The sequence below is a fragment of the Lepidochelys kempii genome, chromosome 1 (assembly GCF_965140285.1).
Source record: "Lepidochelys kempii isolate rLepKem1 chromosome 1, rLepKem1.hap1, whole genome shotgun sequence".
In the NCBI taxonomy this organism is placed as follows: Eukaryota; Metazoa; Chordata; order Testudines; family Cheloniidae; genus Lepidochelys; species Lepidochelys kempii.
Window position 1 is genome coordinate 142444435 of NC_136380.1, and position 25672 is coordinate 142470106.

Sequence of the window (25672 nt, forward strand, 5' to 3'; positions counted from 1 at the left end):
TTCTTCAAAGGCAATGAACAATATAATTGCCAACGGTTATAAGTTACCACAGAGCTCCTTCTAAGCAAGCACATTTATTCTTAAGGTGAAAGCATTACAGAGAAAACATAATAAACACAATAAAAGAATTACACACAGATGCTACTAAGCTTGCCAGAGACCATCCCACCTCCAACAAAGGCTCTGGTAGGTGAACAGCCATTCAGAGGGGTTTTCTGTGGTTACAAATTCATAACAAGAACAACTATGCACAGTTCATTCTTTCCTATATAAAGTTTGGGCCTTTGTGTCCTCAAGTAACAAGTGATTGGCAGACACTGGCTCCCTCCTCATGGCACAGCTGCAGCAGGTTGTGTCTGGAGGTGGGAATTTGCATTCACCTTCCTTCAGATATTTCCTAGGAAATCTGCTTAACTTTATCCCAACAATTCCTTCTTGTCTGGCAAATTGTTTAAAATAGTCCTTTGATATTCTCAGCACTTCCCACAATAACATATAAATTTTACATTTAATACAATGTAATCCAAAGCTACTTAAACTTAATTCAAAAAGGTTTCTCAAGAATATTGCAGGAAATTGACCCATATGTCACAGTGATGATAAACAGCAGACCCTATTTTCATGCTCTCTGGTGATTCACATATGGCCTTGAAACTTTGCGGAGGAATTGGTGGGAGGATTTTCAATGGCCAGATGACTATACTTCTGAATATACTATATGTTATTTTTTCAACCTAAGGTTAGCTGGTATTTGCTCCATTTTTGCAAGATCTGCCTATTTCAGAAGGTAGCATATGAATGTTTGCATTTTCATATTGCTGCTTTGGTATACAGACTTTGCCATAGTTATCCATGCCTTTACATTCAGCTTGTATTACTGCTGTGTGCTGCACAAGGGGGATACCCTTGAAGGCCACTTGGAAACCTCAGCTAGTGCAAGATGTGGCTGTTGCCTACTTAGGGCCTGATTCTGCAACTCTCATACAAACTGTGTAGTACCTACTTACATAGGTAGCCTTATTGAAATGCTCTTATTCCATCTTAATCTTTAATCTTGACCATCTAATATAAAACCAATGGGACTACACACATCAATGCAACTTCATGCCTAGGGCTCCTAGGTGCTATGGTAATATAAATAAAAATAATTAAGCACATGCATAAATGCTTTGCTGAATAGGAATGGATTTAAACATGTGCTCAAGTACTTCCTTAAACTGAGGCACAGTACCTTGTCTGTACAGTGCTGTCTATAAAAATGTTTCTAATCTCTGCAGTGTGTTTTACATTGATTTATTTATTTACTGCATATTACACAATAGATTTTTGCAAGGGTTCTGACCAAACATTTTACAGAAGCCAGCATGCAAACCCCTGCATCCTCTGCAAGTCTGCAAACACAAACTGAGGGTATGTCTATCCTATCTATCTTAAGTGGTAAATCCTTTAATTCTGGCATAAAAATAATAACATATAAAATGAAACCACTTGCTTCCATAACAACCATTCTTGAACAGTCTCATATTTTATGATAATAAAGGGCTCATTCATGCATTCCTGTCACATTCAAAATACTCAGTCATTGTAATAAGAGGACAATCAGGTTCAGTATTCAATTTACTCAAAAATATGTCCTCTGCATTGTGGGAGGCTCCCTCTTCTGCAGAAGCCAGCAATTTTGTGTGTTTTGTCTGTATTAGGACTTCTGTCTGTAAGATGTACAAAGTATATTTTAGGAACATTCTTTCTGATTTGCACTGCTGGAGTTCTATGCCAGTTTCACAAATGGTATTTTATGCAGTTTACAGAGAGAGCAGGAAACAAAACTATAGTAATGTTCACAGACGCCTTTTATAGACCCAGTCCTGCAAACACATAATAGCAGGCACAGATCTTATTTACTGTGACTGAGTTCAGTGAGACTACTCATGTGAGTAAAATTATTCACATGCATAACTGTTTTCAGGAGATGATCCTATACATTTTAAGATATTCCCAGAGACTAGCCTGGGAGTACATAGTTTAGGTTTACACTAGATGCATTTTCATACATGAAGCTAGTAGAATTTTCCTTTTTATCTTTAAATTAGGGCTGTGATTAATTGCAGGTGACTCATACAATTAACAAAAAAAAATAATCGCAATTAAAAAAATTAATCGCGATTAATCGCGATTACTCGCAGTTTTAATCGCACTGTTAATAGAATCCCAATTGAAATGTATTAAATATTTTTGTATGTTTTTCTACATTTTCAAATATATTGACTTCAATTACAACACAGAATACAACGTGTCCAGTGCTTACTTTATATTATTATTTTTATTACAAATATTTGCACTGTAAAAAGATAAAAGAAATAGTATTTCAATTCACCTCATACAAGTACTGTAGTGCAATCTCTTTATTGTGAAAGTGTAACTTACAAATGTAGATTTTTTTTGTTACATAACTGCATTCAAAATCAAAACACTGTAAAACTTTAGAGCCTACAGGTCCACTCAGTCCTACTTCTTGTTCAGACAATCGCTACGACAAACAAGTTCGTTTATAATTACAGGAGATAATGCTGCCCGCTTCTTATTTACAATGTCACCTGGAAGTGAGAACAGGCATTCTCATGGCACTTTTGTAGCCAGCACTGCAAGGTATTTATGTGACAGATATGCTAAACATTCATATGCCCCTTCATGCTTTGGCCACCATTCCAAAAGACATGCTTCTATGCTGATGACACTTGTTAAGAAAAATAATGCGTTATTAAATTTGTGACTGAACTCCTTGGGGGAGAATTGTATGCCTCCTGCTTTGTTTTACCCACATTCTGCCATATATTTCATGGTATTGCAGTCTCGGATGATGACCCAGCACGTAGTGTTCATTTTAAGAACCCTTTCACGGCAGATTTGACAAAACACAAAGAAGGTACCAATGTGAGATTTCTAAGGATAGATACAGCACTCAACGCAAGGTTTAACAATCTGAAGTGCATTCCAAAATCTGAGAGGTACGAGGTGTGGAGCATGCTTTCAGATGTCTTAAAAGAGCAACACTCCGATGCGGAAACTACAGAACCTGAACCACCAAAAAAGAAAATCAACCTTCTGCTTGTGGCATCTGACTCAGATGATGAAAATGAACATGCATCGGTCCGTTCTGCTTTGGATCATTATCAAGCAAAATCAATCATCAGCATGGATGCATGTCCTCTGGAATGGTGGTTGAAGCATTTAAGGGACATATGAATCTTTAGCACATCTGGCACATAAGTATCTTGCAACGCCAGCTACAACAGTGCCACATGAACTCCTGTTCTCACTTTCAGGTGACATTGTAAACAAGAAGCAGGCAGCATTATCTCCTGCAAATTGTAACCAAACTTATTTGTCTGAGCGATTGACTGAACAAGAAGTAGGACTGAGTGGACTTGTAGGCTCTAAAGTTTTACACTGTTTTATTTTTGAATGCAGTTTTTTTGTATGTAATTCTATATTTGTAAGTTCATTTTCATGATAAAGAGATTGCTGTACGGTACTTGTAATGGGGGAATTGAAGAATAAGATTTCTTTTGGTTTTTTACAGTACAAATATTTGTAATAAAAAATAAGTATAAAGTGAGCACTGTACGTTTTGTATTCTGTGTTGTAACTGAAATAAATATATTTGAAAATGCAGAAAACATCCACAAATACTTAAATAAATGGTATTCTATTATTGTTTAATTGCACGATTAATCGTGATTAATTTTTTTAATCGCTTGACAGCCCTACTTTCAATGTGTGTGTAATTAATATAACTACAGCTGCATCATTGCTCTGTGTAGCTAGTCTTCAAATGAGCACACAAGAACTGAACAGACTGAGCTACAGAATAGCCATAGCCACCCCTTGTAGAATTATTTTTGTGTTGACTCCAGCACTTCTGTAACAGGCTTTCTGCAGAAATTAATGAAAAAAATGATAAAAGGGCTGAATTTTGGAAGTATTAACACTTCTTTCAGAAATATCAATACAAAAGAAAAGTAAGCACAATTGTTATTTTTCCCAAAGGGAATCTAATAAAAAAACATTAGTTCATGTAGGTAGGATTGTAAATCTTTCACTTCTATGGGCTTTCTAAAATCAATTCTGACCTTCCTACAAGTTTCAATAAAATTGCACTTCTTCAGCAGGATACAAAGTGGTGTATTTGAATAGTAGTGCATAGAAGTCAAGAAAACTGGGGGAGGAGAGGTGAAATGTGTTATTTTTTATAACTAGGGAGTACAGAAGAGTTAATGCGGAAATACCCAAATGATTTGGACACGTTATTTGTGCTGCAAGTTTTTTTCTTTAATACTGCATTTTAAAAGCTCAGTTATTTATATTCTTATTTATGCCAAAATACTATGTCAGCACTGGGAAAAAATTACTCAAATATCTTCTATGAGTCCCTAAATCAGTCCTGGCATTATTCTAGGACTGAATTCTGCTACTACTTGATATGAAATCAGACTAAATGAAAACACTCCAACATTCTGGCATCTGATTTCTATTCTAATGCTGCAAGTAGCTTTTGGAAGTTGTGATAGTTTCTTTAAGATGGGGACCTCACCCCAAGGATTTATGTTTTTGTGATCACCTCCTATATGCATGCTCGTCTCCAATCCATGGAGATCGTTAAAACACAGTAAGATCCTATCTACAATATGAGCCCCCAGTTCTGTGTTCAGATCTGCTCTGGTGGATCCCTAGAGCTGTGCAAAGCCTCAGTGATTGCTGTAGGGCTCCACATGGCCTGACGGCTCTGCCTGTACAAATCTGCAGACTTGAGGACAAAAGTGGAATCTTTGCTGAACTCTAGCACAATTCAACTGTGACCCTGTCAACACTTGGGGCAGTGTGTGGGTAGGTGTTACTACATACCCGAGTGAAAGGCAAGTTGAGTCCACACTATGGTGTGTAGCTACACATTACACTAAAAGGCTCTGTCAAGAGGGCGGCAGTGGGGAAAGGCTTTGGCAGCTCCCAAGTACCATAGTCTTTCACTGTGGCAGGGAAAAGCTCCCTTCCAGAGCCTTTCCCCACTACAGCGAAAGGTTCGAGCAACTGGAGCCTTTCCCTGATGCCAAAGTCTTTCCCTATGTACTCTACTTGCCTAAGCAGTGCATCACTGTCTACGCTGCTATTTATACACATGCTGGGGGAGTGTGCAGTGTATGCACTTTACACCCTACCTTAAGTGCAGGCAGGCATACCCTATGTTGTAAGTAGGGTCTCAGACAGAATTGAATTTGTACTGCAGAGAGGACCTCTCTTCCCACTCACGAAGGCAGCATTGTAACAGTTCACACTGGAAAGCTTTTCTTTACACCAGTGTTTCTCAAGCTATCTGATGTATGTGAGGGACCGGCAATTTTTTTTTTCCAATGTGCACGAAGACTGGCAGCTGATGGCTTGCGGACCGGCACCGATCCACGGACCACCACTTTGGGTAGCACTGCTTTACACCACCTAGTGTCAGAAACTTAATTTCCTTTTAAATGAAAGGGTAAGTTGGGCAGCAAGGAGAGGGCCGAGGGGGCAGGTGCTGGGCTATGACACCTGGGCTCAGGCTAGGGTTTGAAATTCTGAGTGCTCAGAAACAGATTCAAAGAGGGGCCGGGTTAACACAACCCAGGCAGTTAAAGCAGGGCCCTGGCCGTTGGGCCAAGCACCTCTGCTGCATGGCACTATTGTAGTCAGCTATGGTGCTCCCTGGGCATAGCCTGGGGCCCTGCCCTCCTCCTCTCTGTGGTGTGGGGTGCAGGAGGGAGGCATGTGGCTGGATTCTTCCCCCACCACCATGCCAGAGGGGGCTGCATGGGGCAGGGGCGCACAGCATGTGAGGAGCAATGACACCGTGCAGCAAGGTCATCGCAGGCTCCTCCTTCACTGAGCGCCTCCCCCACCGCCCGCGCAGCTGGAACCCCACGCACCGCCCAAGCTGAGCCATTACGACAAAAGAAGCCTGTGGGAGGGGGGGAAGGGGGAACACTTCACTGCGCCTGCGCACAATCCACAGGCGCTCTTCTCACAGCACCCTCCCCAGTGTTCGCGGGGTCATCTCAGGGACCTCAGCGCGCCTGCGCAAACAAAGCCCGCACCCCGCTGAAGGCAGCGGCAAGCGCATGCGGACCAGCGACCATTCGCCGCGGTGGCGTGTCATGGGGAGGGGGAGATAAGGGAGGTTAGATACATCATGACGTAATCCAACCGCCTCCGTGACCGCTTGTGCCGTTTCTCCCCCGTGGCTCATGCCCGGAAGTGTCCGACCAGAAAATGGGGCTGCCGCAGGAGGGTTCCGATGCACTTTTCGTTCCGGGGGCATCTCTGTGCGCGGGAACCCCCACGGCCGCCGCCTCGTCCTCCTCCTGGGTGCCGCAATGATCCCGATCCCGGTGGTGGTGTGCGTGCTGGGGGGCTGGTCCGTCATTTACCTGGCGGACACGCTGCTGAGGGTGAGGTCGCCGGGGCAGCGGGCCGAAGGGACGGGGAGCGCGGGACCCCCGGCTGCATCCCGGGGGAGGGGTCGCTGCGGGCCGGCGGCCCCAGCAGCAGCGAGGGGCGGGCCTGGCTGGGCGCCCCCGCACCCCCGAGTCTGTCGGGGGCGCCTCGCACCCCGGGCCCGGCCCAGGCTTGCGGCGTCCCGAGGCCGCCCTGTGTATCGGCCTTAGTGTCTTGTCTGTGAATGGTCTCAGCCCTGTTAGTCTGTATCCGCAAAAAGAAACGGGGACTTAGAGACTAACCCATGTATTTGAGCCTAAGCTTTCGTCATCACAGACATAAGCAGTAAAACAAAACTGCGTAACCCACTTGTGAATGAAATAGTCCTAACGTACTCTTCAGGGAGCGTGAGGAGGCTCCTTTTTTTCCCCTCCAGGCATTTGAAAATGGCAGTGGAGGCGGTGGGAGAGGTTGAAAGGAAAAGGGACAGGGGCAGGGATGTGTGGTGGGTTAAATTGCTGCATTAAGGATGTGTTTTGCAGCTGTGTCAAGGGACCCTAGAGCAGTGGGTCTCCACCAGGGGTCTGGGCCCCCCTGAGTGGCTGCAAGCAGGTTTCAGGGGGTCTGCGGGTCAGGGCCAGCATTAGACTCGCTGGGGCCCAGGGCAGAAAGTCAAAGCCCTGCCACATGGGGTTGAAGCCCAGGTCCCTGAGCCCCACCACCCGGCGCTGAAGCCTGAGCAATGTAGCTTTGCAGGGGCCCATGTGGCATGGGGCCCTGGACAGTTGCCCTGCTTGCTACCCCCTAATGCCGGCCCTGGCTTTTATATGCAAAAAACCAGTTATTGTGACACAGATGGGCCGTGGAGTTTTTATAGCATGTTGGGGGGACCTCAGAAAGAAAAAGGTTGAGAACCCTGCCATAGAGCTTATGGATTAGTGCCTCTTTTTGCATTTTTATAAATCTGAATAAATAAATACAGTGGTCTGTATAGAGATCATGGAAAGTACTATCCTCCGCAGAGGAAGTATCATATCTTCATAACTAGCAAAACTTGGCTCAGTAAATTTTAATGTTGATGCTAATTGTTTGTTTTGTTGCTTGTCCTTTGAAAGTAGATCCAAGTTGTTAAATACTTGTGCAAAAAAAAAAAATTAAGTGTAACAAACCTGAGAACAATGATTGTGAATATCAAATGTAGTGTTCTCTCCACGCTGTCCTTATTTTTCAGAGCAAAGGTCCTAATTCTCCAATCTTAATCACTCACGCCAGCCATGGTGAAACCTGGTTTATTTCAATAAGGCAAACAGATTTAGTTGTAGGCTAGGTGTAAAAATATTTTTAGAAATTATATAGGAACAAACTCTTAAACATATTTTCTCTTAATATTTAGAAGATGAGCAAACAGGAGTAATAAGCACCTCCCCCTGCTGCTTGCCTTGATAAAAAAACAAATAAGGCTCAGCGAATAATGAAAGCAATATTTGCAAAGCATTTTATAGAAAAATATTGTGATATTATGATTTAATAATTAAGCTGACAAAAAGTCCAATAACCTATTTGTAAAAAAAATGAGTAATTTTAAAAAATGTGTCAATATTTGTTCTAGATCTGCTCAAATACAATTTGAACAACAGACTTGAGCTAGGCACTCCATTAATTAGGAGTGGTTGAATACACGGGGGGGGAACAAATCCAAAATCTGAGCTACGATCTTTCTTTCTTAGGTAATCAAAAAAAGACCAGCCATCAGGCTGTCTTCTGATTTTAGCTGTTCAGATGCTGTTTTGACAAACAATTTTGGGCTTCTATCCTATAGTTGAATGTGAGCAAAACTTTTACACTTGTGTAGAAACCCACGGAAATAATTGGGACTTCAAATGGTCTGCTTGTCTACATCTCATTGCAGGATACGGGCCTTGAAATGGATTTCTCAGTCCGTCTGCACAGCCATCCTTTTTCTTTTTAGATCCCCTTTGATACTGCTCATCCATGAGCAAAGAAGAAAAGAAACCATATGGTTTAGAGGCAATTGAGTAGTTGGTAGCAGTCCTAAGAGGACTCTTGAGGAGAGCAGGAGAGTCCAGGAAAAATCCCAAATTTGAATATCTTTAGTCATCAGGGAATGTGTTGGAACTGTTGAATGTCAACAGGGTGTCTCTGACTTGTTGGTAGGTATATAAATCACAACCATATGTGCTTCAGTCATACTGAAGGCATGATCCAGACTTTAGGCAAATAATCAGATTAGTATGACTAGTGGGTACTTAAAAGGAAAGGTGGTGTTTATTATTTGTATTATGCTGGTATCCAAAGAGCCTCATTATGATCAGGACTCTGTCGCTAGCCAGGATACAAACGTAGTAAGAAATGGTCCCTGCCCAAAAGAGCTTACAATTTAAATATACAAAAAAAGACAAAGTGGCTTTCCATATATGAACCTGATTATACTTTTGGTGACAGAAAGATCTGTATGCTGTGATTGCTGCGCTGTAGTGGTTTTCCTCCTTTAATAACTTGTTTTCATGGCTCAACTTCTGTTGCTCTATTTTCTATATTATATTTATATAAATTTCCCAGACGTTTAACAGGCATTCACAATCTTTGAGATTATGCAATAATATAGAGGGCATAACTCAGGCTATTAATGCATTTTTGCTCCGGTAGTGATGTGTGAAATTGTTATTGGTTTGTCATATGGCATTTGTAATAATACACTGGCTTAAAATACTGTTAGTGTTACCAGGTATATTTCTATTAGCAGATAAAACGAGTATGCATGGGGACTGGAAAGTCTTTTTGTTGTTACCAGGATGCTCTTCATCCAATAGTGACGATACAAAGGTTGCTCAGTTAGGCTACGTCTACACTATGCATTATGTCGGTATAACTTACGTCGCTCAGAGTGTGAATAAACCACCACCCTGAGTTTCTCCCACTGACATACCTTCTGTCCTTCGTGGAGGTGGTTTTATTTTGCCAACAGGACAGCTCTCTCCCGCCAGCATAGAACATCTTCATCAGATGCACTGCAGCGCCGTACATGTAGACATGCCAACAGTTTCTGATCCTGCAAACCATATAGGCCAGGGTGGGCAAGCTACGGCCCGCAGGACTGCTATCCTCATGGTGCTGCGGGGATAAGGCAGGCTCCCTGCCTGCCCTGGCCCTGTGCTGCTCCTGGAAGCGGCTGACACCACGTCCCTGCAGCCCCTGGGGGAGGAAGGGCAGAGGGCTCCGTGCGCTGCCCTCACCTCACCTGCAGGCACCGCCCCCCGCAGCTCCCGTCGTTCGGGAACGGGGAACCGTGGACAATGGGAGCTTCGGGGGAGGTACCTACAGACAAGGGCAGCGCGCGGAGCCCTCCGCCCACTCCCCACCCACCCCCAAAGACTGCAGGGAAGTGGTGTCGGCCGCTTCCAGGAGCGGCGTGGGGCCAGGGCAGGCAGGGAGCCTGCCTTTGCCTTACTGCATGCCTCTGCCACCCCGGAGCCACTCAACATAAGCGCCGCTGGGCCAGAGCCTGCACCCCTCACCCCAACCCCCTGCCTTGAGCCCCCTGCTGCACCCTGCACCCCTCCTGCACCCAACCCCCTGGCCTAAGCCCCCCTGCCGCATCCCTTCTGCACTCCAATCCCCTGCCCTGAGCCCCCTGCTGCACCCCTCTTGTACCCCACCCCCCTGCCTGTTCCTGGCCAATGGGAGCTGCGGGGGGCAGTGCCTGCAGGGGAGGGCAGCGCATGGGGGCCTCTGCCCCCCGCCCCCTCCCCCCGCCAGGGGCTGCAAAGATGTGGTGCCGGCTGCTTCCCGGAGCGGTGCGGGGCCACAGCAGGCAGGGAGCCTGCCTTAGCCGCGCTGCACGCCACTGCCACCCCAGAGCCGGTTAAGGTAAGCAGCACCAGGCCAGAGCTGGTACCCCAAACCCCTCCTGCACCCCAAACCCCTGCCCTGAGCCCCCCTGCCGCATCCCTCCTGCACCCCAACCCCCCGCCCTGAGCCCCCCTCCCTCACTCCCCACCCTTCCCTGCACCCCAACCCCTTGCCAGTTCCCGGCCAATGGAAGCTGTAGGGGGCGGTGCCTGCAGGCGTTATTTTTGCATGGTTTACGTAAGTGTTGCTATATGCACACATACATACTCCCATATACTACTCTTCTCTTTGTTCTACTGGATGTCATTACATGAAATCTTCCCGAAAGCCCTGTGTCAAACTAACTTTCCATTGTTTCTTATAGTCATCTAGCTCTCTGAAAGCATCTTATGAAGATTGGCTGATGTCATATGGGCTGAGCATCTCTCCTTTTCATATGCGATGGCAGACTGCTCTCTTCAACCGTCTATTCTACAGTTGGGGACGATGGAAACCCAGATTTCTTTATCTATGGTACAGTTTCAGAATTCTAGTTTGGCCTTGTATTGGAGAAACACTAGAAAACTTTCCTCTTGTTTATCAGAGTAGCAATAATTATTACCACACTGCTAGATTTAAAATGATTAGGTTATAATGCAACCTTGATAACTTTGTATTAAAACCACACAAATGTAGTTACAGTACCAATCTTCTTTTCTTTCTCTTTTTATAAATCCGTGTTTGGCAAAATATTGGCCTAAAAAAAATTCAGTGCTGTAAACATTGTAAATTCCTAGGTTATATATTTATTAGGAGACCCAGAAGTAGCTTTTCATGTCTTACAAGGTATATCCAGCCCTGTACACCGAGCTCCACCCTGGACACTAGAATATAGAAGTTAATGGAAGTTAGGTGTTTTCCTAATCTAATTTCCCTGAAAATTGTCAGTGCACCATTGATACTTTATAGTTTCAGAGATTATGAAATACCCAATAAAGAAATAAAAATTAATTTTTCCTGGTCTGCTCTGCTAAAGACTTAGCATACTTTTTTATTGTTGTATAGAAGATCCTTTTCTACTTTGTACTCTTTCAAAAACATTTATTATAAATCAAGTGTTTGTTTATAAAGTAACTGTTTTCATTAAGGAGATAAACAAGAAGCTGAGCTGAAATAATTCTGCAGTATTACCTAAAATGCCTGTTGGTATTTTGCAGCAGACAAAAATCATGCTATTGTTACAATATTGGTATACTGCCTGCAGCTTTTTCCTGCAAGCATCTGAGTGGTCCCTTTGAAGTCAGTTAGATTGTATGCAAATAGTCCCATTTCAGGATTACACCTTTTGGTGGGGAGGACAATCTGAGAAATCAGTGGAACCAAATTCAGTACTCTGGCTGGCCAGAGGCACAAGCTTAAAAAGTTGCTTGGTTTGAACCCTGACAGAAATCGGGCCACAAGTTTGGCTCTGTTGGCAAAGCCATTTACTGGGCATTCTACAGCTGTGTGGGGAGTTAGGGTGCATTGCTTACATTTTAGCCTATATCCATTCTACACTTTCCTCTGCTGGAATTTTTTATGCTCCTGGTGTGAGTGATATGCACAGTGGCACTGTGCGTACTTTTCGGGGGGCCAGAAAATGCATGCAAAACTGTGTTTCCAGCATTATTTTGCACTAACTCTGGGAATAACAGCTGAGAAGTCTTGAATTTGTTCCATTGTATGTATTAATCTTTCTGTTCAGTAGTGAACTTATTTTGCTTTTACTGTCAGTGGGATAGGAGTGAATAAAAGAGGAAAGATCTGCTGAGTTGATGCTCTTTGTTTAAGTTTCCTCTTATGTAAGATAACTTTAGGTTAAAATGGGTTTACATCAGTCATAAATAGCCTTTTTATAATATGTATAATATCTTACAGCAAAAGAGAACATACTGACTTCCACTTGTCCCTTTTATTTTAATTACAAATGCAAGCAGCTTAAAATAAATGTTAACTGACTAACTCCTGATGAGGTTCAATTAAAGGTGGTAGTGGAACAATGAAACTGTTAGAGGAGGGAAAAAAGCTTACAGCGACTTGCAATATTTTAGCCAGAAAATAAGCTTTATCTAATGCATTAAATACCATTATACCATTTAATGCATTAAGTACCAATTTTGCCTCCCATTGGTTAAGAAACATTAATAAAATTTTGCAAGTTATGATAATCAGAAAATAAGTACTTCCTGTTCTAGTGGCATGGAAACAATGTGAATCACTGTCTAATCCTGACCCTCAACTGGATGCGGTTTTGTATAACATTATGACACTAACTTCTTCACTGGAGAAAAATGCAGTTCTGCTCCTGTAGGCTTAAGCCTTCTATTGGTTGCTAATACTTTTGTGGTGATATACCAGAGGGACAGAATAGCACTGGGGAAGTTTTGACCCATTGTTTGATATGTTAGGCTGCACTGATGCATTTAAGTGTCTTCATGATATGCAGTTGCTTATTTTATGTGCGCAAGACCATTTGTTTCTCTTTGTTTCAGGTTCAGTATAGGAATGGTGTTCGGCATAGTTGCCATGTTTGGTTCTGTTGTTCTCCTTGGAAAGACACTGATACAGACACTGACGCTGATGATAACTGAGGCTCCTGCAGTCCAGAATGATCGTATGTTGCAAGTCGTGGTAAGTGTTCCCTCTCTGTTTTTCAGCTTAAGAATTATAACCTGTTCCAAAGAGATGTCTTCATAGGAGATGTTTTAGCCTTTCTGATCTTGAAATCTTTCCACACAAGATTAGAAGTCTCCCCAATTATACCAAAAATGGCCATGTTCCTATTCAGTCTTTAAAAAAAGAGGTAGCAACATATGAGAGTTTATATAAAAAAAGCACAGAGGAATTTGGAATAGATAGTATGCATATTGAATACCCAGAAAGCGTCACAGTTACTAAGAATACCAATCAGCTATAAGGGTTTGCCTCCACTCAGCTATTTAGAATCCCTACTTTTTGGGATGGGTAGGGTGATGGGTTTGAAATTTGCAAAACAAGCCATGTGTGTAATCCACAAACAGATGAGTGTTTCAGTTTGTTTTGGTTCAGGGTGTCAGTAGAAGGGGGAAGGAAGGATGAGCAACTGTTCAGGATAGTGGGAGGCAAGGATTATATTGTGAAGCTGATTAAACACTTGAATCACGCAAGGATCATATGTCGAGTTGGTGATCCGAGACAGCAATTTTTGTTATCTCTGTTGGCAATGTCTGGTTACAGAGCTAATAACATTGTATTCATTTGTTGCACGGGTTTCTGATACCAGACACTAAATCATACAGTGCCAGAAGAAGAGAACTGTTTTGCTGAATGGAAGAGTTTGCATTTAAAATTTCTTTCTCTCTTATTTTGGAATATCTGAGGCAGTGAAGAAGGAATGACATCACCTTTATAAATAGTTTTAGTTTACAAGAAGGGTTATGTAGCTAATTTTATTTCCTCTCGTATAATCATCTGACCAGAGTGCATCTGTCTTCTCATATAAAGTCATGTAAGGTTGTTCTGCATTGTTTACATCAATTTTATTGAATGTTTCCAACTGAATATTCTTATGTCTTCTCTCTGTCAGATGTAACAATTCTGAAAGAAGTTAAAGTTCACTCTCCCTACACATTTTTATTATTGTATTCTTGTACAGGAACACCATCCTCACTCCCTCACTTTGTGATCGTAACATGGAATTGATCATGTCATGACCTTCACAAAATGAAAGGTCTTTGTGACATACCTCTGTTAAGAGAGAGGGGGAAATGAAGGGAAAATTAAAACTGAACCCTTGGGATATAACCTATCCATGTGAATTGGATCCATGAAAGTAGCGACTTAGATTTAATATCCAAAATTGGAATGGACTCCCTAGTGATATGAGGGCTGCTAATATCAATACATTTAAAGCAAGGATAGAGAAGTATTTAGAGACACCTAATTCAGAGATATGGGTGAAAAGCAAGCTTTTGCTAGGCAGGTTTGTGATTCTTTTTATATTCCCTATTCTACTTTTTTACCTTGAATTATCACAACATACTTTTTAACCCTACCTTTCAAAGAGTTGCTGTATATTGTAGTATTGCCAGATATTTAGAGGGAAAACAGATATAGTTTGTGATTTTTTTAAAAACTTCAACATTCCAAAGAAGAGTACTTGCTATATATCTGCCATTTTGTTTTTGCACTCCCCTTCATTGCCTACTTTTTCTCTCGGAGACCATCATGATCTTACAGCTTTATGTGAAGCAGAAGTCTTCAGAGTGGAGTGCCATTGACTTACTCATATACATCCAATTAGCGGTAATAAAGTGATTCAATAGCTGGTGGCAGAAGAGAAGTCCCAGTGACAGGAACAGTTGTATAGGGCTGTGTCCAACTGTATCTGTAGATCAGCCATCTGTCTGTTGCATACAAATTTGATGATCTTTTTATAATTATTGTAAGGTAAGTAAAGGAGAGGTGCATAGACAGTGTACAAGAGAATAGCTGCTGAGTGCAAAACCACAAAACTAGTTAGTCCCCATACTGTAGCTGTTGGCTTAATAAACTTTAAAGAGATGCCTTATAAGAATAATTGAAAAACAGTCAATTTTACTTTTATAGCTATATATCTATATAACATTTTCTGTTCTCTGCCTCAACTCTTATGAGTATTTGCATGAAAATAGAATGTTTGTTTCTTTAGTGGTCTTCCTCTTCTACTGATTATTCTCTACCTGTTGCTTACTATGGAAATTTTTGCAACTGTCAGAGGTGTGAAAGAAGCATCATAACAAAGGGTCCTCTTTTCATACAAATGTCTTTAGTAGAATTTAGAAAATTAAGATATCTATAGAGATGACATTGTTTCCTAACAGAATGCTATTTTCAATTTCAGTATATTTCATGAAGGATTAGATTCCTTTTAAATATATCTTAAAATAGGTTTTCAGACATTGAAAACCGATGCCGGGAAGCATCCTATATTCATGGTAGACTCATGATGCCAGCTTTCAGTGCTAATAGCACTTTGTCCTTGTTCATGTCTGAGACAACTCTGCTCTTCTCAGCAGCTCTAACTTTAAATTAACACCAGCAGTTGATGCAGAAAATACAGAAGATGCTTAATGTGGGCGAGCACGGCTGGCTTCAAATTGGTAGGGTGCTATAGTTGAAGTTCTAACTCTGCTTCCCTCAGGAGCTCTCTCTCAGGTGTAGACACTGTAGGACTGTGGTGCTGACTGCTGAGAGGTGGCATCATGGTCCTACTCTGCTGACAGTGACAGTCCTAGTCATAAATATTATCTCTCTATATTCTACTCTGCTTTCCTTACCCCTTCTTTTAAAAAGGATTTTTAGTTTTATTTTAGTTTTGTTTTTTTTTAACTCTAGTGTAAGTCAGCAGTTCTGTGGGTCAGGACCCCAAAGTGGGTCGCAACTCCATTTAATGGGGTCGCCAGGGCTGGTGTTAGACTTGCTGGGGCCGAAGCCCAAGCCTCTCAACCCGGGGCCAAAGACCAGGGGATTTCAGCCCTGGGTGGCGGGGCTCAGGTTACAGACCCCCACTCGGGGCTGAAGCCCTTGGGCTTGGGCCCACCTGCATGGGGTGGTGGGACTTGGGCTTTGTTGTGTGTCTCCCTCTCTTTCCCACCCTTCCCTCCCCCCCGGCCTGGGATGGCAGGGCTCAGGCTTGGTTCCCCCCTCTTAGGGTCATGTAGTCATTTTTGTTGTCAGAAGGGGGTCGTGGTGCAATGAAGTTTGAGGAACCCTGGGTTAAGTGATTAATGCCTCTCTCATTGATTCCCACCTCCAGAACCAGTTTTTTCAGAGGCAAGCTTTTCTTTTTTTGTCACTTCCTTTTTCTGTACTACTCCTCTTTTTCTTTTTTCAGTTTTCTCCCTGTTTTTTCTCCTTTCTATCTGTTCTTTCCCACTCTCTTTACTGCATTGTCCTGCAGTCTGTCTATACTAATATGGTTGATTTCTGCCTCTCCGCATCCTTATGTCTATCTTCATTTTCTGCTTCCTTTGTCTCCTGTCATCTGTCCTCTTTGTCTGGCTTTTTCCTGTAACTTGTTCTTGTGTTGATGATTTCCTCCTTAGATTCTTCAAGGTTCTAGGAGCTTCTCTAAAATGAGAGAATGAAATAAATGTGTATGCTTGGAATTCTCCGATTGCATCAATATGTTGCTGGTGGTGTTTTGGTAGTTTAGTATATCTTAAACTGTAGCTTAAAAGCTAAGGAAAATTACAAAAAGACTGTCTTCCTAATTGCTAACATCAGCTCATTGCATTATTGCAGTGTTGCCAACACTCATGATATTATTGTGTGTTACAATTTCAAGCCAGTTTTGGAAGGCTCTGGTGATAAAACACAGGCAGTTCAGTCATCTTGCCTGCACTCTTTGCAGTTCCCCCTTTCTAATACTGGAGGTCAATATTTCAGTTTGTGCTGCTAGTAGTAGCCACAGCAGCTGCCTCAGATGTCTTCATTACTGGGGTGCAACCTCTGTGCTCTGAGGTGTCAGAGCCCTGGTGCAGATGCTGCAGAACTGAGCATTCTCCAAGCTCAGCAGCAGCAATGACCTCATGCTTCCACTACAGTGTGGGAAACGGGTTAATAAAGCTAGGAACACAGGGCAGCCTTTTCCACTGCTGGCTTGGAACTGGGAGCTGCTCTTGGAGAAGTTAGTCTCCGCATGTGTAGGACAGCAGCCTGTCAGTGGTAATGGTGAGCAGAGGGAGTCAGGGGCAGTGGGATCTGTCAGGAGAGGAGTCAGGGAGTGGGGCAGCCTGCATTGTTTGTGTACACACATTTTGTATGCATTTAAGGTTGAATTTTCAACCTGTATTTGTCACAGCCACAGTGGGAGTGATCAGAAGGAGTCTACAATCAAGAAGAGAGACCAAAAAACGTGATTGGCCTAAAAATCATGAGTTTTTGTTTTTTTTTTAAATCTCATGGTGGATAAGCAGCGATTCCTACAAGAGTCACCACAGAAAGTTGTAAACTGATGTTTGCAATTTCCATGACTGATTTATTTGTATACCATTTCTGTGTAAATCTGCATACACTTCTGAAGCTTAATGAGAGTTAGGGCAGTTTCTCCCATGATTTGTCATGTGTATTTGGTTTGTTTTTGTTGCGTTTTTTGGAATGGGAGTGTTTTAAATCTTCAATAAAAGGTAACGAAAGGCTTTTTTTAAAAAAATATATAAGGTAGAAAGGGCAGAGGGGTATTTGGTAGTTGTGTACGCAAAGGGCCCTTGTTGTGCTTCTGGTCTTTAAACAACTATGTTGCAGTAGCATGTTTAAAGGCAAAATGATCTGTCTTTGTATCTCTTGGTATCCTAGTTTGTTTTGCTTTGTTGTCATACCTACATGAACAGGTGCCTGGTGTAAATCTGCCCATCAGCCAACTGACTTATTTCTTCACGGCAATCCTCATCAGTGGTGTCATACATGAAGTCGGCCACGGGGTGGCAGCTATTCGGTAATGCAAACTGTTTTTCTCTTAGTATGTTCCAACAAAGCTTTATATTCCTGAGTATTTAACTACGGGTGAATATGATTAGAGTTTATGTGGTTTATATAGACAATTCATTTATTCTCTTTTTCTAATTGTATTTTATGGTTTGTGTTGACTGTAAGTTTTTGAAGTGCCTAGAATCATGGCCGGGTGCATAGAGTTTTAAATAAATGTCTACTGCGCAGATCATCAGTATGGACTTTCACTTCTTTAATGTACTGCATTGCTTCAGATTTAAAGTTAGCCTTCCTTTAATTTACTTTATTGTTAAGCAAGGTCCCACATTTTCTGTGATTCTGTAGCTGTGGAATTTGCAAAGACACAATGCACTGTTACAGAATGGTGTTCCAGAATCTAATATTTTATTCTCAAAAAAGTTTCCACTCTTTATGGGTATTATGGAAACCTTCATGATGTGACTTAAATGCAAACTGATGAAGGGCTGTACCAAGAGGCTGAACTGTAGTTCTGAGAGATGTGACTTGCTGCAATTAATCTCAGTGGTATGTTAATTCTTATGCATAATGATATTTTAAATGTCAGTGTTAACTCTTTTACTGGTAATCATTTCAGCAGAAAGAATTATCTGATGTGCTTAGCCATTACTGTTAAATGCTGTGAAAGATGTAAGGACAGGGTTACTAGGTGGCTTGGTGGGGCACTTGGTATTGAGGTCACCTCTGCCTTTGCCCACAATGGGCAGGGAAGGAGAAGAATTATTAGTTCCCGAACACCAAAAGCATCAGCTGTGTGTCAGAAACCCTGGCTTTGTCTTGTCCAGCTGCCAAAACCAGCTGTGCATTTCAGTACAAAGGTTGGTGGCATGTTAATACTTTGACAGAAATATAAAGTGAACCAAATGCATATTGAAAGAAAGAAATATTGTACTGGTTCTATTGTTTGTTTTCATAGTCATGTAAAAAATCCTCAAAGCTGAGATAGACCTGCCAAATTTCTGGTTTGCCATACAGGAATACTACAGAAACCAGGGACCCATAGAGCAGTGAAGTGCAAACTTTTCCAGTTGCATCCCCCTTACCATTCACAGAATTTGTTGCACCCTGCTTCCATTACTTATAATCTGAAACTGGTTTTCATGCTTGAAGGTGATGGGGATACAGAGATGAGACTGTTCATTCATTCACTTCAGTATTAGTGTGTCTGAGTCACTCGAGGTCCCAGGCTCTCAACTATTATTATATATGTTGCCAGTTTATGTCTTTTAGTATCAATTATTAATCATTAAATGAGCTTCAAAATGAATGAGAATCAAATTTAATTCTAAAGGCATAATAGGCCTACTGTAGTTATAAAACTTACCAAATTGTTGAAAATAAGCCAGCCTGTTCTTTTTTGTATTTTTCTTTTTAAAAGGGCAAAAGGCCAAAGTTTCTTTGCACACCTCCCCCGCCAAACCTCTTGTGCCCCAGTTTGTGCACCACTGCCTTAGAACAGTGTTTAGATCCAGTTTTACAATGTACAAGGTGCCTTGTCTTTAGCCCAATATTATATAGAGAACTGTTTCTTTTAGACAATAATTGTGACTGGCAAAATTTCAAAATTAAAAAGCTAACTGGTCCTGTAGCATGTTACTCGAAAGGTACTATTTTGATCAATGAAATCTTGGATTTAAAATACCTTCATTAGGTCTTTACATTCCTTGTGCCTTTATTTTTTTGAGCTGCACAGGGAAGAACAGAGAGATGCCAGTCTTGAGTTAGGTACAGGAACCATCCTGTTGGCTCAGGATAGAATAAATCAGGATGGCCGTGAAGGAATATGCTGTGGGTTTCACTTTGATATGTGAGTTCCAAAAGGGGCCATTGTGTGGCTGTGCCTACCTTATGTGCTGGGGTCTAACCTCACACCTGTGAACCACTAGCAGGTATAGTTGCAGGGCCTCCTGCCTCATGTTCTCTAGATAAGAATTCTCTCCTGTTGGTGTGCTGAATGATGGAGAGAAGTGATGTTCTGTGCTTTCTTCCAGTATGTGTGGTCTTTAATTTCTACGCATACACTAGGCATTAATCAAGTTCTTTATTAGAATATGTTTCTTTGGCTATCTGTTGTTGTTGTCTGTAGTTCTTATGCCTGTAGCTATATTTCCTTGAGCGCTCCAGAGATCACAATTCACAAACTAAGAAAGGCAATGGTTTGGTCAATATCTGAAAGGGAGATCTCAGAAGAAAACCACCCTTTTCAGTTGATAAGGCTTTCCCTTTCAGCATAAAATTGTTGTGTTACAACATTGTGATGATTGTGTCACAACATATCACTATGTTAAATGAACCCCAAAGACATTTTAGGCCACTTAATGCAAGATGTGGGATAGCAGTGTCATAATCAGGACTGTTCCTTGTAAATGGGAACATGTGGTATTCCTTCCTTTTTGTACTGAATTAGAAAGCCCCAGCATTCTTTTTAAGAACAGCCATACTGGGTCAGAACAATGGTCCATCTAGCTCGGTATCATGTCTTCTGAGAGTGGCCAATGCCAGGTGCTTCAGAGGAAATGAACAGAACAGGTAATCATCAAGTGATCCCCATTGCCCATTCCCAGCTTCTGGCAAACAGAGGCTAGGGACACTTCAGAGCTTTTTTGCATCCCTGCACATCCTCGCTAATAGCCACTGATGGACTAATGGACTCGCTAATAGCCTCCATTAACTTATCCAGTTCTTTTTTGAAACATGTTATAGTCTTGGCCTTCACAACATCCTCTGACAAAGAGTCCACAAGTTGACTGTGCTTTGTGTGAAGAAATACTTCCTTTGTTTTAAACCTGCTGTCTATTCATTTCATTTGGTGCCCCCTCGTTCTTGTGTTGTAAGAAGTAAATAACACTTCCTTATTTATTTTCTCCACACCCATCATGATTTTATAGACCTGTATCATGTCCCCCCTTAGTCATCTCTTTTTCAAGCTGAAAAGTCCCAGCTTTATAAAGGAGCTTATTGTTTTGTAAGAGTTGTCAGAAGAAGAATGTGAACTAGGTGCTCCTTGCTATATGTCTTCTAATCATCCTTAATCAGGGACAACGATCCTGAAACCAACATGTCTTCAGGAGCAAGTCTAGGGGTAGGGATAGGGTACTTACAACTGGGGTCTGATGCCTTATCAGTGGCTGTTCTAGAACCCCTGGGGCATGCTTCACAGGCTTCTCTGGTACCTTGCCCATCTAAGTCACCCTCAAGGCAGTGACACATGTCCATTACCATTCTCAGTACTGATCAAGTACTAGAGGTTTTAAAACCAGACCTAATTGGTATAGCCTCCTTGCAAACATCCTGTACATCCTTTGAATACATCTTCATCCCCTCCCCTTGAGGCAACAGTGTCATAATCCTTGTCCCTGCTTCAGGATGATCATAAAACATATCAAGAATTATTAAAAAGAATTGCTAGTTCCCTAAAAATTTTAAACCCCAGCATCTCTTCCACCCACTGCTAAGAGAACAGAAAGGAGATACCAAATGCCATCCCAGGATCAAGAATTTTTCTAGTCACTGTCAGAGTTCCCTCTCCACTCTGAGGTACAGATGTGGGGACCCTCATGAAAGACCCCCTAAGCTTATTTCTACCAGCTTAGGTTAAAAACTTCCCCAAGGCACAAATCCTTCCTTGTTCGTGGACGGTATTGCTACCACCACCATGTGATTTAGACAAAGATTCAGGAAAATGACCACTTGGAGTTCTTGTTTCCCCAAAAATACCCCCCAAGCCCCTTCACTCCCTTTCCTGGGGAGGCTTGAGAATAATATACCAACCAAATAGGTAAACAAGGTGAGCACAGACCAGACCCTTGGGTTTTTAGGACACTAAAAACCAATCAGGTTCTTAAAAGCAGAACTTTATAATAAAGAAAAAAGTAAAAAAAGCACCTCTAAAATCAGGATGGAAGTTAATTTTACAGGATAGGAAGACTTAAAACAGAGGATTCCCCTCTAGGCAAAACTTAAGTTACAAAAAACAGGAATAAACCTCCCTCTTAGCATAGGAAAAATTCACAAGCTAAAACAAAAGATAATCTAATGCATTTTCTTGCTTTGCTTACAATTTTTGTAATCTTAGATGCTTATTTCAGGTAGGGTTTTAGGAGAGGTTTTTTTCCTGCCTGGTCCTCCTCTCCGTCCTTAGAGAGCACAAACAAAACCTCCCCCCACAGATTTGAAAGGATCTTCTTCCCTTATTGGTCCTTTTGGTCAGGTGCCAACCAGGTTATGTGAGCTTCTTGACCTCTTACAGGTAAAGGAGGGATTTTATACTACCCTTAGCTGTATGTTTGATACACACACACTGAACTGAAGGTTCTTTGGTGGTGACTGCAGTCGATGAGAAATCATGTCAAGGATGCTCCAAATCCATACCTAAGCATAAAGATTTAAAAAAAACAAAACAAACAAAACTTTCTTCGAAGAATATATGACCTCAAAGTTACAGTTTAGAATTGCAAACTACTCGGCTCTCGTAGCAAGATACGTTTTTTTCAGTTTGAGACAATACGGCTAAATTCATTGACAAATTGCCAGATGGCTTAAGCAAGACTATCATCAAGCCATGATTAATGAAGGTCATTTAGTAGTGAAAACCTTGCTTCCAGCAGCTTTGTATGGTGCAAACTCTGGCTAGTGTCATGGCATGAGGTAGGTACTTCACTAGGTTGCAGTCATCTGGGATTCCAGCAGAGATCCACTGGACAATTGAGGATCCTAATTTGTTTTCATGGAAGACAGAAAAAGTATTGTATTCCCTAGAAGATTCTAGGGCAACTTTTAGTTATCTGGGGACTTCCTCTTAAGGACTGGAGTGTAAGTAGTTTAATCCTCAGACTCTCCAAGGGTATCCATTGTACCCTCATCTAAGGAAACCTGAACAATTTAAAATATGCTGCAAGTCCCAGAGATGGAGATCAACAACTCCATCTTGTGCTTTAACTTAATTGAGGCAACCTACAACATCTGAGCAGTCTATTTAACTTCTTAGTTGAGGTCCGCGTACCACTGTGTGAAGATCTGATCTCTCCCATCCCTCCCTTTGGCAACAAATTATCCACTTCCTAGGTGCTCAGACCCATATTACAACCAATCACTGGGTCTGAAGCACTGTGAAACTGGGTTATACTCTGAAGTTTATCTCTATCCCTCCTCTAAATCTGCATTCCCTGTCCCTTTTCAGCTTATAGGAAGGACTGTTCTCATTCAAAAAGTCCAGTGTCTTTTACAATCTGGAACCATAGAATATGCTCTTCCTCAACATTGGGAAGGGGATTCTATTCCTGATACTTTCTTGTTCCATAATGCAAGGGAAGCCTCAGTCCTGGTCTGGATCTGTGAAACCTAAATACGTAAAAAGGATGTGTTGCATGGTTACCCTACCCTCTATTATCCTGTCCCTAGATCCAGGTGATTGGCACGCTGTCCTCAACGTGAAGGATACTTACTGTCTGGCCGTTCACCAGAGCCACAGGAGGTTTTTAAGTTTTGTCATGGTGAATGTACGTTATCAGTTCAGATTTCTCCCATTTGGTCTCTCTTCTGCTCCTCAAGTTTTTACAAAGTGCATGTAGCAGTACACCTCAGGAAGACAGGTGTTCAGGTATTCCCTTGTCTGGGTGGCTGGCTGATTTGGGGTTGATCCAAATGTCCGGTGGAGGTCAGCATTGAAAAGATCCAGTCCTTCTTTCGTTCCCTGGCCCTGTTGATGAACAAGGACAAGTCAACGCTGTTTCTTGTACAAGGATAGATTTTTATAGGAGCAGTTCTTGACTCCAATTCAATGAGAGCATACTTGCCTCTGGCCATATTTTGGGCAGCATTGAACTGTGCAGACTTTAAGGCCTGTCCTTGTACAAGAGTAAGGAATTGTCTGACGCTTCTAGAACACATGGGAGTTTTCATGTTTATGATTCATCATGCCCAATTTCAGCTCAAGGGCATGCAGGGGAGGTTGCAGTTCATCTACCGTCCATCCCACCTTTTGCTAGGCATGTTGACTCATGTGCCTGCAAATGTCTTGTCATCCCTGGATTGGTGGGTGGACCCTGCCAGTATATGCAAAGGGGTTCTTTTTCCTCCAGCCCTATCTTCCAGGACTAGTTATGGATTCCTGCTCCCTGGGATATAGGGAGCTCATCTGGGGACCTCCAGATTCGGTTACTTTGGTCAGATCAAGATATCACTCTCCACATAATTGTTTGAGAAATACAAAGGATTCACCCGGTATGTCAGGAATTCCTTCCCCACTTCAAGGGGTGCACTGTACAGTCTCTCATGGACAACACTACTGTTCCGTTAGTACAGGCAGGAAGGTGAAAGTTCAAATAGTCTTTGCTAGGAGGCTATAGATCTTAGGGGCTTTTGCATCAACAGTGCTATTGCACTCAAAGCTTTGCACCTACCAGACATTCACAGCTATCTGATGGATCATCTCAGCAGAACATTCAGCAGGAGTGATGAATGGTCCTTCACAATGGACATAGCAGGATCCATTTTTCAGATGTGGAAAATGCCAGAGATCTCTTTGCTACTCAAGTGAACAGGAATTGTCGCCTTTCTTGTTCTAGAGCAGGTCACAACTTGGGAACTGTCAGATTCTTTCTGTGGTTAACACCTCAGCGAACTGAGTGTTCCTTGGAGGTTGATGCCAGATACACTTATTTGATGAAATGGAAATGTTTTTCCATATGGTTCCAAGAGGGAGGTATTCCTCCCATGTGGTCTTCCCTATAGCATATTCTGGAATATTTACTCCACCTAAAGGGCTCTCTGTCAGTTCCATGAGAGTTCACATGGCAGTTGTTTACATGTTTTATCCTCCTATAGGAGGAAGGTGTATTTTTTTTCCTACCTTGTAGCGAAGCAATGACTCACTGGCATGGCGCCTCCTGCGTGTCATCTTGGGAATTAGCCCTCCAGCGTATTGAGCGCCTCCTCCTGGCTAGTGTCTTGCCTGCTGCTGGCCCCCATGTCCCTCCCAGACCCCAGTGCCCCTTTACCTTGGGGTCCTGTCCCCTGGCAGTGCCCCCACACTCTGGGGCTCCCCTCCCAGAGGAACCCCCAACCCTCTATCCCCACCTTGCCTCAGTGGCTGTTGCCAGTCATCTTCTAGCCCCTGCTCACTGGGGCAGACTGCAGTCTGTAAACCACTCATCACTGGCAAGGGGGGGTTGGACCTGCTGCCTTTCCCTGCAGCCCAGTACCTCTCTTTCAGCCTTGTACAAGGCCTGTAGCCTGGGGAGTTGCCAGGCTGGAGCTCCCCAGCACTTCTCTACCTCTGGTACCTTGCTCCCAGGCAGCTAGGTCCTTCTTTCTCCACCATTAGAGAGAGACTAACTTAGCTCCTGGCTCACAGCCCTTTTATAGGGCCAGCTGTGGCCTGATCGGAGCGTGGCCCCTGCTGTGGCTGCTTCCCCAATCAGCCTAGCCTTTTCTCTCAGGAGCGGGGTAACTGCCCCGCTATAAACCCAATGACTGTGATTTTTGGAAGGACTGGACAAACGCTTTCCATCTGTGATGGACCCCATGTATCCATGGGATCCAAATCTAGTTTTGTTGACTCAAATGGGTTCACCTTTGGAGCCTGTGTCTGTGTGTTCCTTTTTACATCTCTCCATGAAAGTAGCATTATTGGAGATGATTACCTTAGGTAGGAGTATAGCAGAACTACATGCTTTAGTTGCCCCACCCCTCCCATATAAGCTTTCTATAAAGACAAGGGTCTATTTGCAACCTCATCTTACATTTCTGAGTAAGGTAGTGTTGGACTTCCACCTTAATCAGAGGGTCCAATCACAAGAAGGGCCAAGATGTATTCTTCCTTTCTCTCACGTTT

General features: G+C 42.6%; 1 protein-coding gene across 1 annotated transcript in view; it reads left to right on the top strand.

The window, feature by feature from the left end:
- The first annotated feature begins 6319 nt into the window (after positions 1 to 6319).
- The window catches only part of MBTPS2 (membrane bound transcription factor peptidase, site 2), a 45602-nt gene continuing 26249 nt past the window's right edge, over positions 6320 to 25672 (top strand). Inside the window, exons 1-4 of the mRNA XM_073357292.2 lie at positions 6320 to 6476; positions 10697 to 10845; positions 12843 to 12981; positions 17703 to 17806. Of these exons, the coding sequence (XP_073213393.1) occupies positions 6402 to 6476; positions 10697 to 10845; positions 12843 to 12981; positions 17703 to 17806 (467 nt within the window). The 5' untranslated portion in view covers positions 6320 to 6401. The remainder of the gene's footprint in view (positions 6477 to 10696; positions 10846 to 12842; positions 12982 to 17702; positions 17807 to 25672) is intronic.